The 11668-nt window shown below is 51.8% G+C and overlaps 1 protein-coding gene across 2 annotated transcripts in view; it reads right to left on the bottom strand.

Moving 5' to 3' along the window:
* Positions 1 to 528: 528 nt before the first annotated feature.
* Positions 529 to 11668, bottom strand: part of TTYH2 (tweety family member 2) — a 30846-nt gene continuing 19706 nt past the window's right edge. Inside the window, exons 9-14 of one of the 2 annotated variants that reach the window (XM_029079908.2) lie at positions 10717 to 10809; positions 9381 to 9473; positions 8567 to 8709; positions 7103 to 7288; positions 6011 to 6089; positions 529 to 2592 (exon numbers count right to left, since the gene is read on the bottom strand). In XM_029079908.2, the coding sequence (XP_028935741.1) occupies positions 2512 to 2592; positions 6011 to 6089; positions 7103 to 7288; positions 8567 to 8709; positions 9381 to 9473; positions 10717 to 10809 (675 nt within the window). In that variant the 3' untranslated portion in view covers positions 529 to 2511. Of the gene's footprint in view, positions 2593 to 5981; positions 6090 to 7102; positions 7289 to 8566; positions 8710 to 9380; positions 9474 to 10716; positions 10810 to 11668 lie in introns of both variants that reach the window. The other variant, XM_029079909.2, reaches the window with a different exon arrangement.

Genomic DNA, 11668 nt, shown 5'->3' with positions numbered 1-11668 from the left:
TAAAGGCTTAGCAAATACCATAAAAAAACCACATTCCAACAGCTGTTTGTTTTTACTCAAAGAAAAATAATCCTCAGTGTATGCAAAAATGTAAGGAGTGGCAATCAGATTGGAAATCATTGCATTCTAAATTAGAACTGTTTAAAATTAGATAAATCATTGGATTGGGACTGGGGGGTGGGAGGGGGGATGAGATTAAAGGATTGACTGCTGACCCATCCAGTCATGTTTATGATCATCCTTAACCCAGGAGGGTTTTGAGAAAAAAACCAGTCAACCAGGAACTGTAATTAACAATGACCTTTAGGAAGTGCCCGCAGCTCCTTTTAAGACCCCAGAAACAAAGCCATGAGCTGATCTCTTCAGATTTTCGAGTCAATTATTTACGGCAAAATCCTGCATTTTCACTCTGCTGAGGAAATATGCCCCTTAATCCTCTCCCCTCCCAGGTCACTGCCTCCTTCACAAAGAACTGTTCACAAACCAAGGCCCTCTAGTAGCCTGGAGCAAAGAGGAACGGACACAAGATTTAGTACAGGTTTTTTCTTTATTTCTCCATCTTAGAAGGGCACAGACAAATCAAGCCGGGTTTTTCCTCTAACTCTGCCCTCAAGACCGTCCAGAAGCCAAAGAGAACTTTTAGTTCACATGCGTTAAAAACATCTCTCCTAGTCGCAACTACGAAACGTTAAGAAGCAAAAGTTGGACCCCGTGACAATTCCCAGTTGCCCTTGACACAGGGTTTTTTCATCGTAGGTGATATGTACAGGTTAATACCGGCGATAGGCATGGTGAGTCCTGATGTCTGAGCTCCATCTCCCTGGAGACAGGTTGGTTCATTCTAGGGGTTTCCCACTTCTGTCAGCTCCCCAGAAAGAGCAAGTGACCCCAACCCACATCGGAAACGGACCGTGAGTTTTGGCTTGGCAGGGGCGTAGGAGCACCATAGACCCTAACCCACACTCAGTCCCTGGGGAAGAGAGGAAGGATATATGTCGGTATTTCTCCTGACCAGAGACCAAATTCTGGCAGCAGGAAGACCTCGGTTATTAGAATGTAAGCCACGGTAGTTGGCAACAATTTCCCATCCTCCCTTGGAGAGGAAAGGGGTCAAGTCTTGCCTGGATAGAAAATGTCAAAATACAAGTTTTGGAATCTCTGGTAGCTGCCATCTTGGAGAGGGGAAAGAGCTGACGGGTGAGGCTTCCCCCCCCTGCAACGTTATGGGGCGTCTCACATAGTTTTCATCTTTATTTTATTATTAAAAAAGAAGGAAAAACACCCCATAACTCAGACAAGCTAATCAGTGCCAAGAGTAATACACAGTCTACAAAATACTGATATAAAAATCACGGGTGTTAGAACTGAAACGCAAGACCCCGTGTCTAAAAACACACGGGAAGAGCTTAGCGTGTTCTTTGGGTTGGCTGACTGGAAAAAAAAAAAAAAGCAACGGGTTACTGGAAAAAACAAAACTCGTTTTCCGAGCCTGTGTTAATACCTGAGACGCTCCCCAGTCGTGGCTGACGAATCACAGAGTGTCCGACCTCGGAGCATGGGGAGGTGGGGTGGGTGGGGCCGGAGCTCTGTGGAAACCCAAGTGGAGCAGGGAGACCCCAGGAACGCCTGATCTTGTGGGGGCTGCCACCCCTCTGCATGTGATTCCCCCATAGCCATCCCCTCCCAGATCTCCCCCATCACGCTCCCTTCCCAACATGTTAGAATTCAGAGCCACAGAGTAGTTGAGGCCACTAAGTCTTCATGAACAGTGTATGGTCTGGTAATTCACACACTTCTCCCTAAAAAATACCCCCCACCCACAAACCTCCCTTCCCATCCTCCTGCGGTTAGGCAGGCAGAAGGGTCGCCTAACGGTACAGAGGCGAAAGAAGAAGTTAAGAGTCCAGTTAGCTTGTCAAAAGCAGTTGGTGACCAGCCCAAGGAGGAAACACCTCCCCAGCTGGTCCTGGGAGTGGTAGGGCCTCCCCCAGAAACCCGCATATTCCCCAATCACCCTCGGCCTCCATCCTAGGAGACCAAAGGCTGATGGGAGGAAGAGGGGGCGATAGTTATGGAAAGCTGCTGGGGGAGAGGGAATTGAGTTCCGAGACTTGATTTCTAAGCGGCACCTCCACTCCTTTCCATCCCCCGGCCCGTTTCCGGGAGAGGAAGACCGAATCAGAGAAGCAGCCCTTGAAAGATGCCGGATTCCGAGGAGTTGGAAAGCCTCCTCCGCTCTGGACAGCTCGTGTTAATTCCTTTGGGATTTCCTCCGTTCAATTTCCTGCTCTCCCATCCCCCATCAATCCAGCATCTGGACACGTCAGGCTGTTTCTATTCCTGCTTTCTCCTGGCAAGACGCCGTTCCGTTCCTGAAGTCCATGCAGTTTCTCCCCCACCCCCCACCCCGCCCCCCATTTCCTTTGGTTTCTATTAAAGAAACGCAGCGTGGCTTTTCAGTTTAAAAGACAAATGAAAATAAAAGAGGAGGAAGGACCCAGTGGAAGACTGTTAGGCTGGAAATTCATTCCCATAAGGCCTCAAGTGGTCGTCCGTGACGGAGAGGTACGTGGCCCTCATGCTGGGAGAATACTGAGGGGAGAGAGGAGAGTGAAGTTAGGCCTCAAAGCGCCAACTCTACAAACGCCCAAGTCAGGCACCTTGTTCCGTGAACCAAAAGTTGGGTTGGTAGAAATAACCGTCATCCCATCCCAGCCATTGAAATCGGGCAACCCCTTCACCGTTCCAAATGCCAGTGGGGAAGACGGGGGCTCCCTCTCTCACCCTCCTGGGCACCCAGGGATGGGGGGTGACGATGACGACCTGCCTGGTGGTTGCCCTAGGGAGGAAAATGGAGCCACCTGACTCGGTACCTCAAAGGGTGACCCAAGCTCCGTGGGCTACGAGCGACCCAGAGTAAGGAGCCAGGTCCTGGGGAGTGGGGGTGTGTAGATGAGGGATGCCTCTGGGTCTCTTCTCCTTCTGCTACCAGAACTAGCAATGCCACTTTGCTTGGCAACACTTGAGTCAGCTGCCACTCTCGGGTCACTTCTGCTGGCACTTCTCAGCTAGAGGCTGGACCGTAGCTATCTGGGCCTTGTGTTTCCAAACATGTTTTCAAACCCCAAGTGGCCCGGATCCAAGTTCTCAGAGCCCAGATGACACAGCCTGAGATTATTCTGACTTTGGGATATTTGTGACATGGGCAAGCTCACAAGTGGCTCTGCCATTTGTCTGTTCTGTGGCCTTGGGCAAATCAATTAACTTCTCTTGCCTCAGTTACCTCATCTGTAAAATGGGGATTAAAATTGTGAGCTCTCTGTGGGACAGGGACCGTGTCCAACCTGCTTATCTTGTATCTACCCTGGTGCTTAGAACAGTGCCTGGCACATAGTAAGTGCTTAACAAATACCATTATTATTATTATTATTTCTCCTCCGGCTGCCTCGTCAACCTGGAAACCCTTAGGGGCTCTGGCCAGCTTTGCTCTGGGGCTACCAAATTCAAGCTTCTCTCACTGGAGACGGGGCAGTCTTACCAAGCTTCAAGATTCTCTCTTCTAATGCCAATCTGCTCACTGTACCTTGATCTCGTCTATATGACTGTCAACCCCTTGCCCATGTCCTGCCTCTATATATCTGACAGGCAATCACTCTCCTCTTCAAAACCTTAGTGAAGGCACATCTCCAAGAAGCCTTCCCTGACTAAACACCCTCCCCCGCTTACCTCTTTTCCCTCTCCTTTCTGAGTTGCCCTGACTTGCTCCCTTTAATCATCCTTCCATCAGCCCCACAGCATTTATGTACATATCCATAATTTATTTATATTAACGTCTGCCTCCCCCTCTAAACTGTAAATTCCTTGTGGGCAGGAATCGGGTTTACCAACTCATTTATATTGTACTCTCCCTAGCGCTTACTACAGTGCTCTGCACACAGTAAGCGCTCAATAAATACCACTGAGTAATTGTTTCTCACCAGGAGCTTTCTCTTTTCACTGTGAGACCCTCTTAGGACTCTGACCCTTTGGTTGGTGAGAGGGGACAACAAACTAATCCCATCACAGGGTTCAATCACTATGGCTCAGTCAGAGAGTCAGGCCGGTAGCCAGCCCTGTTCTCCCCTGCCCCTGTGGTCCTCCCAAAATCCAGACCAGTGACACAACTTGAAATAATATTGTAGTCAAGACAATGGGGAGGAGGGGTAAGAACATGGGTGGAGGTAGGGGTTCTGTTTACTAACACTAGTGTGCTCTCCCAAGTGCTTACTACTTTACCCTGCACCCAGCACGGATGAATAAATACTGTAGATCGATTGGGTGCAGAAAATCAGAATTTTGGGGGGGCGGGGAGGGGGAGGAGAAGACGGGAAGAGGCTTAGATTAAGAAATGGAGAGAGGTAAAGAGAAGGAGGGGGAAGAAAAAGACTGTGAGAGAGAGACAGAGAATGTGTGGGAGGGAAGAAGAGAGAGGCATAGATAAAGAAATGGAGAGGAAAAGAGATGGAAAGGGAAAAGAGAGATAGAGAGAAACAGCTTGGCCTAGTGGAAAAATCACATGTCTGGAAGTCAGAGGAGCTGGGTTCTAATTCTGATTTTGCTATATATCTGCTGTGTGACATTGGGCAAGGGGCTTCATTTCTCTGTGCCTCAGTTCCCTCATCTGTAAAAAGGGGATTAAATCCTACTCTCTCCTACTTAGACTTGAGTTTCCTGTGGGACAGAGACTATGACTACCTGATGAAGTTGCATTTATCCCCGTGCTTAGAAGGGTCTCAGCACATAGTAAGCACTTAACAAGTACCACAGTTCCATTTCTCCCTGGGTCCCTCCCCTTGTGTTCCCACTTAGGACAGAAACCACAGGAACGCTGGGCTGCAGATGGGACAATGGGAGGAGAAAAAAAGCAAAGAAAAGAAAAAAGGAAAACTTACTCTCCGTGGGAAAACTTAGATCCCCCCAAATCGATGCAAAAACAAAGCAAAGGTTAAAAAATAAAAGCAATCTGCTTGGTACAGAGTTGTGGGCAAGTGCTTGGGGAAGGGAGGTAGGGTTCATCGCTCCTTGGTTTAGAACTCTTTTGGAGGTTGGTGAGATGCAATGAATGGTTAATTTTTTTAAAAAATGGGGGGGGGGGGGAAGCCTGGGAGTGAAAATGAAAATAGCAGAAGCCAAGGCCCCATCCGTAATCTATATTAATACCTGTCTCCAGTTCTAGACTGCAAGGTCCCTGTGGGCAGGGAATGTGTCTATGAAGTCTGTTTATGTTGTACCCTCCCAAATACTTAGTACAGTGCTCTGCACACAGTAAATCCTCAATAGATATGATTGATTGATCTTGAGGGCAGGGAGGAATCTACTGGCTTCACACGCGCCCTCTCCCCGTCACCGTTCCCCGGCAGCTGTTACCTTAGAGGCATTGGAATCGAAGGGACGGGATTTGGGGGACGCAACTTTGTCTCGCCCTCAGGAATATCCCTCTCCAGTGTTAAACTTGTTATGGGCAGGGAATATGTCTGCTAAATCTTTAGTATCGTACTCTCCCAGGCCCTTAGTACAGTGCTCTGCACATAGCGCTCAAGAAATATCATTGATCAATTGATGGATTACCATAGGTGTCTTCTCCTCTCATGCCTGTCCTCTGATGTCTCTGCCTCTTATCTCTCTCCAGGCCTCCTTCCCCAGTTTCTGTCACCATGTTTCCCCTCCCAGGCTCTGTGCCCCTAGCCTGAAGCCTTTCTCCTGGGCTGCCACTTTGGGCTGACCAGAGACTGCATTTGGCCCCAGGCCACGAGGAAAATGAACCAAGAAATCCCTACTTCGGCCACCGCCCATCCATCCCTGCCCCCCCGACAACATTCTCCCGGGCCCCTCTGCCAATCCCTCCCCCGACTCACCCCACGAATCCCCCAACCCCCACTGCCCATCCCCCCGCTACCCCAGGGGGCCGCCGAGACAACGTTAGATGGGGGCCACTCTCTAACCCGGATGGAGACTTTGCAGGCCAATGTACCGTAGGGGGTGGGGAGCCTCTCCCGATCAGCGGGACGTTTTCGTAGCGTGGGTTTCCGCCAAAGAGCGCGGCCTGGTTCCTGTGGGAAGAGGAGAGGGTTCGGATGGAGAGGGTTAAGGAGGGGGCAGGGCCAGAAGTGTCTAGGCCCGGGTCACCCCCAATGCACTCCGGGAATGGACCTATGAGTGGGAAAACGATGGTGTCTCTTCTGGACCTGCAGAGGCCTGAGATGGGATGCTGGGTTTGGGACCACCCTGAGGTGGGAAAGGCCAAGCTCCATCCCCTCTCCAGACCCCAAGGTACGTCCACAGTTGGTCTGGCCAAGGGTCAGGCTGGTCTGGGGCATATGGGGTGGAGGTCCCTCCATCCCCAGCCCCCTTCTTCTGACCCGAAGACCTCCCTGCCACCTGTCTCTTCCCACTCCAGTCCAAACTTCACTCTGCTGCCCGAATCATTTTTCTACAGAAACATTCAGAACGTGTTTCTCCACTCCTCAGAAACCTCCAGTGGTTGCCCATCCACCTCCACATCAAACAGAAACTCCTCATCATCGGCTTTAAAGCACTGAAACACCTTGCCCCCTCCTACCTCACCTCACTACTCTCCTACTACAACTGAGCCTGCAGACTCTGCTCCTCTAACGCCAACCTGATCACTGCACCTCCATCTCATCTATCTCGCCACTGACCTCCCACCCACGTCCTGCCTCTGGCCTGGAACACCCTCCCTCTTTCTATCCAACAGAAAATCACTCTCCCTTACTTCAAAGCCTTATTGAAGGCACATTTCTTCCAAGAAGCCTTCCGTGACCGTCCTCCTTTCCTCTTCTCCCACTCCCTTCTGTCGCCTTGTCTTACTCCCTTTATTCATCCCTCCCTTCCCAGCCCCACAGCACTTATGTGCCTATCTGTCATTTATTTCTATTAATGTCTCTCTTCTCCTCTAGACTATATACTCGTTGTGGGTGGGGAATACATCTTTTATACTGTACTCTCCCAGGTGCTCTGCACACAGTAAGTGCTCGATGAATACGAGTGACTGATTCAGAGAGACTGGTGGGCCCTCCCGCTTCATTCCCTGCTCGGGTCTCACATGTACTCGGAGACGGGGGCGTTGGAGACGGTCTGTGCGGGTGGCTGAAGGCTGGTCTGGCTGCCCAGGCTGCTGCTGTAGCTGCAGAAGCTGCGGAGGTGCCCGCGTGGGAGCTGGTGCCCGGCCAGGCGGCGGGCCTGGGGGTTGAAGGGGTCGTCCTCATCGATGTCGTCGTAGTCCCGCTCTCTGTGTCGGGGGACAGACGGACAGTGGCCCGTGGGGGCTGTTGAACCCCGGAGCTGGGGACGGGGGACAGGGGAGGTGGGGGCAGATGGGGGGAAACAAGGGAGCCCAGCTGAAGAGCCAGAGCTGTCCTTGGGCCAGGACACAAAGTCAGGCCCACATCTCAGCTGGGGTCTGAGCCCCCGGTGCCCCCAGAGGGAAGAACCGGGCTTTGGGGTCAGACAGGGCTGGGGAAAGGGCAGAAGGAGACAGGGAAGCCCTACTGATAGCAGGTCTCTTCCAGGGAACCTTCCTTGATTAATCTATCATTCCCCCTATGGTGTCGTCTATGCACTTGAATCCAAATCCCCTAAGCACTTAGGGACTGTGGGCAGGTCCTTATTTTCTGCCCCTTCCCCTGTCATTTATCTCTCTCCCCGCCAAGATTGTAAGATCCTGGAGGATGGGGATTGTGTCTTCCAAATCTAATGAAGGGTACTCTCAAGTGTTTTGTCCAGTGCTCTGCACATAGTAAGTGCTCCATAAACACCACTGATGGATGGACTGAGCCAAGCCCCCCAACTCCATTGCTGTCACAGCTGCAGCAGCAGTTCCCAGTGTTCCCAGCTGACAGACTTGAGTAAAGGGCATGGACCTGGGAGTCTGAGGACCTGGGTTCTCATTCCAGCTCCGCCACTTACCTGCTGCGTGACCCTGGGCAAGTCACTTAACTTATCTGGGCCTCAGTTCCCTCATCTGCAAAATGGGAAATCAAAATCTGTTCTCCTTCCTACTTAGACTGTGAGCCCCATGTACCACCTGATCATTTTATACCTAACCCAGGGCTTAGTACAGTCCTTGGCACATAATAAGCACTTCCCAAGTGCTTAATAGATTGCCTTGCACTCAGTAAGGGCTCAATAAATATCACTGATTGCTTATTCTTATTTTTTAATGGTATTTGTTAAGGACCAGGCACTGCATTAAGTGCTGGGGTAGATACCAGCTAATTAGATTGGACAAAGTCCATGTCCCATTTGGGAATCATGGTCTTAATCCCCATTTTACAGATGAGGTAACTGACCACCGGAGAAGGGAAGTGACTTGTCCAAAGTCACACAGCAGAGAGGTGGAGGATCCAGGATTAGAAACCAGACCTGTGCCCGTGCCACACTGCTTTAAATATTATTATCTGGGGTCCAGCAAACCATGTTGAGGTTCTGGTGGGAATCCAACCACCTCAGGGGACTGGAGCTTCCCCTGCCTGCCAGCCCCTGACCCGGCTCCTCCCCGGCCCCCCACCTGACGACCAGCTGCTTCCAGCCCCGAGGCACAGCGCAGATCATGGTGGAGAAGGCTGCCACGGCCAGGAGGGAGAACAACATGAGGTATAGAAGCCCCTCCAACCCGTCGTAGCAGATGCCAGTCAGCGCGTCCAAATAGTCCTGCGAATGAGGGAGGGGAGAACAGCCAATCACCCAGCGCCCGGGGTACCCCGGCTTTCCCCAGATCTCTGACTCCCCGAGGGTCCTCTGGTCCTGATCTTCCTCAGGATTCGCTCAGAGAACCTCCTAGGTCACCTCCCCGGGACCTCAACCTGACCTTCTGTCCAATTTAATAGGAGGGTGCAGGGGGAGGCTCACTGACATGCTGAATACACAGCACCCTTCTTCCCTGGAAGCAGGAGCTGCCCACTCCCGCTTCCTCCTCGGGGCTTCTCGCCAGCCCCGAAGGCCTGAATTTCTGGTGAGGTGGCGGGGCCTAACCGAGAGAGCTCGGGCCTGGGAGTCGGGAGACCTGGCTTCTAAACCCAGCTCCTCCACCCATCTGCTGTTTGGCTTGGGCAAGTCCCTTAGCTTCCGCTACCTCATCTGTACCATGCGGATAAAAGGGCCATTCTCCCTCCCGGTGAGGCCAGTGTGGAACAGAGACCGACCAATCTGCTCATCTTGCATCTATTCCAGTGGCTAGTACAGTGCTTGGCATCTAGTAAGTGCTTAAATACTATTATCATTATCAATGCCCAGTACAGTGCTCTCAACCCAGTAAGCGCTCAATAAATACAATTGAATGAATGAATTGCCGGGATTGTTCCAATTCAGAACCACGCAGCTACCTTGTGCAGCCCCCTGCAATCCAACATGGCAGTCAGCTGGTGAAGACTGGACTCCGATGAGTTTAGCATGAGCTGAACCCCCAGCAGATCGTTCTGTGGGAAAACAAGATGGGGTTGGAGGACCACGTCCCAGGCCAGGATCCTTTTCCTCCCCAGCTCCCCACACCTCATCCAATTCTCTCTATTCTCACCCTGGATCACCGCCAACCCCCTTCAAACCGGCCAAACCCCAGATCTTCCCCTCTGCAGAGTCCTCCTGTCAACCCACTTCTTCCAGGAGGTCTTCCCTGAATAACCCTCGCCTTCTCCAGCTGCATCCCCCAAGACCCGCTCTAAGTTTTAGTTGACTTTTTGACAGATTACCTATTGATTTTTTTTTTTCATTCTATAATTTTGCCGTAGCGATTGGGGAGGGCTTATGTCTGGCAGTTTCCTTTGTTAGACTCCTTGAGGCAGGGATTGTGCTAATTATTTTGTGTTCTCCCAAGTTCTTAATCCAGTGCTCTGCACGCGGTAGAAGGTCAATAGCTAGTGGTTCTCAGACCTGTTTGCTGGTCTCCTGTAGATTAGGGCCTGGGTGTCTTACTCAACTGTATTTTCAAGCGTTCAGTGCAGTGCTTTTTGCTGGTCTCCTGTTGGATAAGACCTGGGTCTCTCACCCAATCGTACTCTCAAGCAGTTCGGTGCAGTGCTCTATGCAAAGAAGGTGGATAGAGCACCAGGATATTGCCTAGTGGATAGAGCACGGGCCTGGGAGAAGAACCTGTGTTCTAATCCCGGCTCTGCCATGTGTCTGCTTTGTGACCTTGGGCAAATCACTTCACTTCTCTGGGCCTCAGTTCCCTCATTTGAAAAATGGGGATTAAAACTGCTACCTTTGGTGGGACGTTGATTGCAACGTAGCTGTATCCAGCACTTGTGCTTGGTACAGTTAGTGCTTATAAAGTACCATTTTTTTTTTAAAAAAAGGTGCTCAATAAACACCCCTGACTGACTGATGCTTGGGAATTCTCCTTCCCTCACTATTTGTGAATAATTTGGGTGACCCGTCTACCTCATTAGACTTTAAACTTCCCAAAGGCAGGGATCATTTCCTGAATAGTTACTGTGCTCTCTCAGACCTTATGCATTCCTCCAAGCCCGGCGGGTGCTCAATAAAGCTGGACTGAGTAAAAGCAGAGAGCGGAGGCAGAGTACAGCTGGGGGTCGAGGGGGGCCCGAGATTCTAGGGCATCGGGAGAGGATCTGGATGGGACCCAAGGGTGTTCAAAAGGTCCAGGTCGGCCACTGCCGAGTCCCTTCGGGAAGCGAGCCGGTTCTCCCTCCTCCCTGTTACCTCCGCCGTGGGGAACACAGGCACAGCAAACTGCCACAGCCCTTGCGCCTGGATCTGCATCGTGGTCAGCGAACGCTGGAAGATGGTGAGGGCCTGGACCGCCAAAGACCAACAACCGCTTGTTAGCCGGCCACTCCCTCCCGCTCCTTCTTGCCCCCTGCCCCTCCCAACCCTAGTAAGGAACTTCAACCATGCTGGAAAACCCCAGGGCCAGCCCTCGTCCGACTTGCCAGTGATACCGCCCACCACGCGTGCACGGTTGCCCCTGAGGGTGGTGGGAGCTGTGATGCGGGCAACCAGACTCAGGTTCAGCCTGGCCTCTATTCAGGTCCGGGAATGTCTGAGCCTCCCCCGGGGTGAACTGTCCCTCTAGACTGTAAGCTCGTCAGAAGGTAGATTCGGGGGGTGGGGGGGGCGGAAGGACCAGGGGCCATAGTGCAGAACTCCATCAATCAATCAGGATCCCAACCCTGGACCCCCACGAGCTGGCCCGTGGGGGGCACCTGCGGAGCAGAGGAGGTGGTCTAACCTTACCAAACATCCCTGACCGTAAGTGGGGAGGGGTCTCAGAACCTGCAGGTATCAATAATAGGGAAGCAGCGTGACCTAATGGAAAGAGCACGGGTCTGGGAATCTGAGGATGTGGGTTCTAATCCCGGCATTGCCACGTGTCTGCTGCGTGACCTTGGGCAAGTCACTTCACTTCTCTGTGCCTCAGTTACCTCATCTGTAAAATGGGGATTAAGACTGTGGGGACAGGGACTTTGTCCAACCTGTTTAGCTTGTCTTTATCCCAGTGCTTTATACAGTGCCTCGCACATAGGAAGCGCTTAACAAATACCACAAATAATAAAGCCGGGCTCCGAGTCCAGATGCCAAGTCTGGGTGACCGGAGACCCGATGTCACAGAATAGGGGGTCGGGGAGCCTTCGAGGACCCGTTAAGGCTCTGG

The sequence above is a fragment of the Ornithorhynchus anatinus genome, chromosome 15 (assembly GCF_004115215.2).
Source record: "Ornithorhynchus anatinus isolate Pmale09 chromosome 15, mOrnAna1.pri.v4, whole genome shotgun sequence".
NCBI lineage: Eukaryota > Metazoa > Chordata > Mammalia > Monotremata > Ornithorhynchidae > Ornithorhynchus > Ornithorhynchus anatinus.
This window is presented reverse-complemented; position numbering and strand designations above follow the sequence as displayed.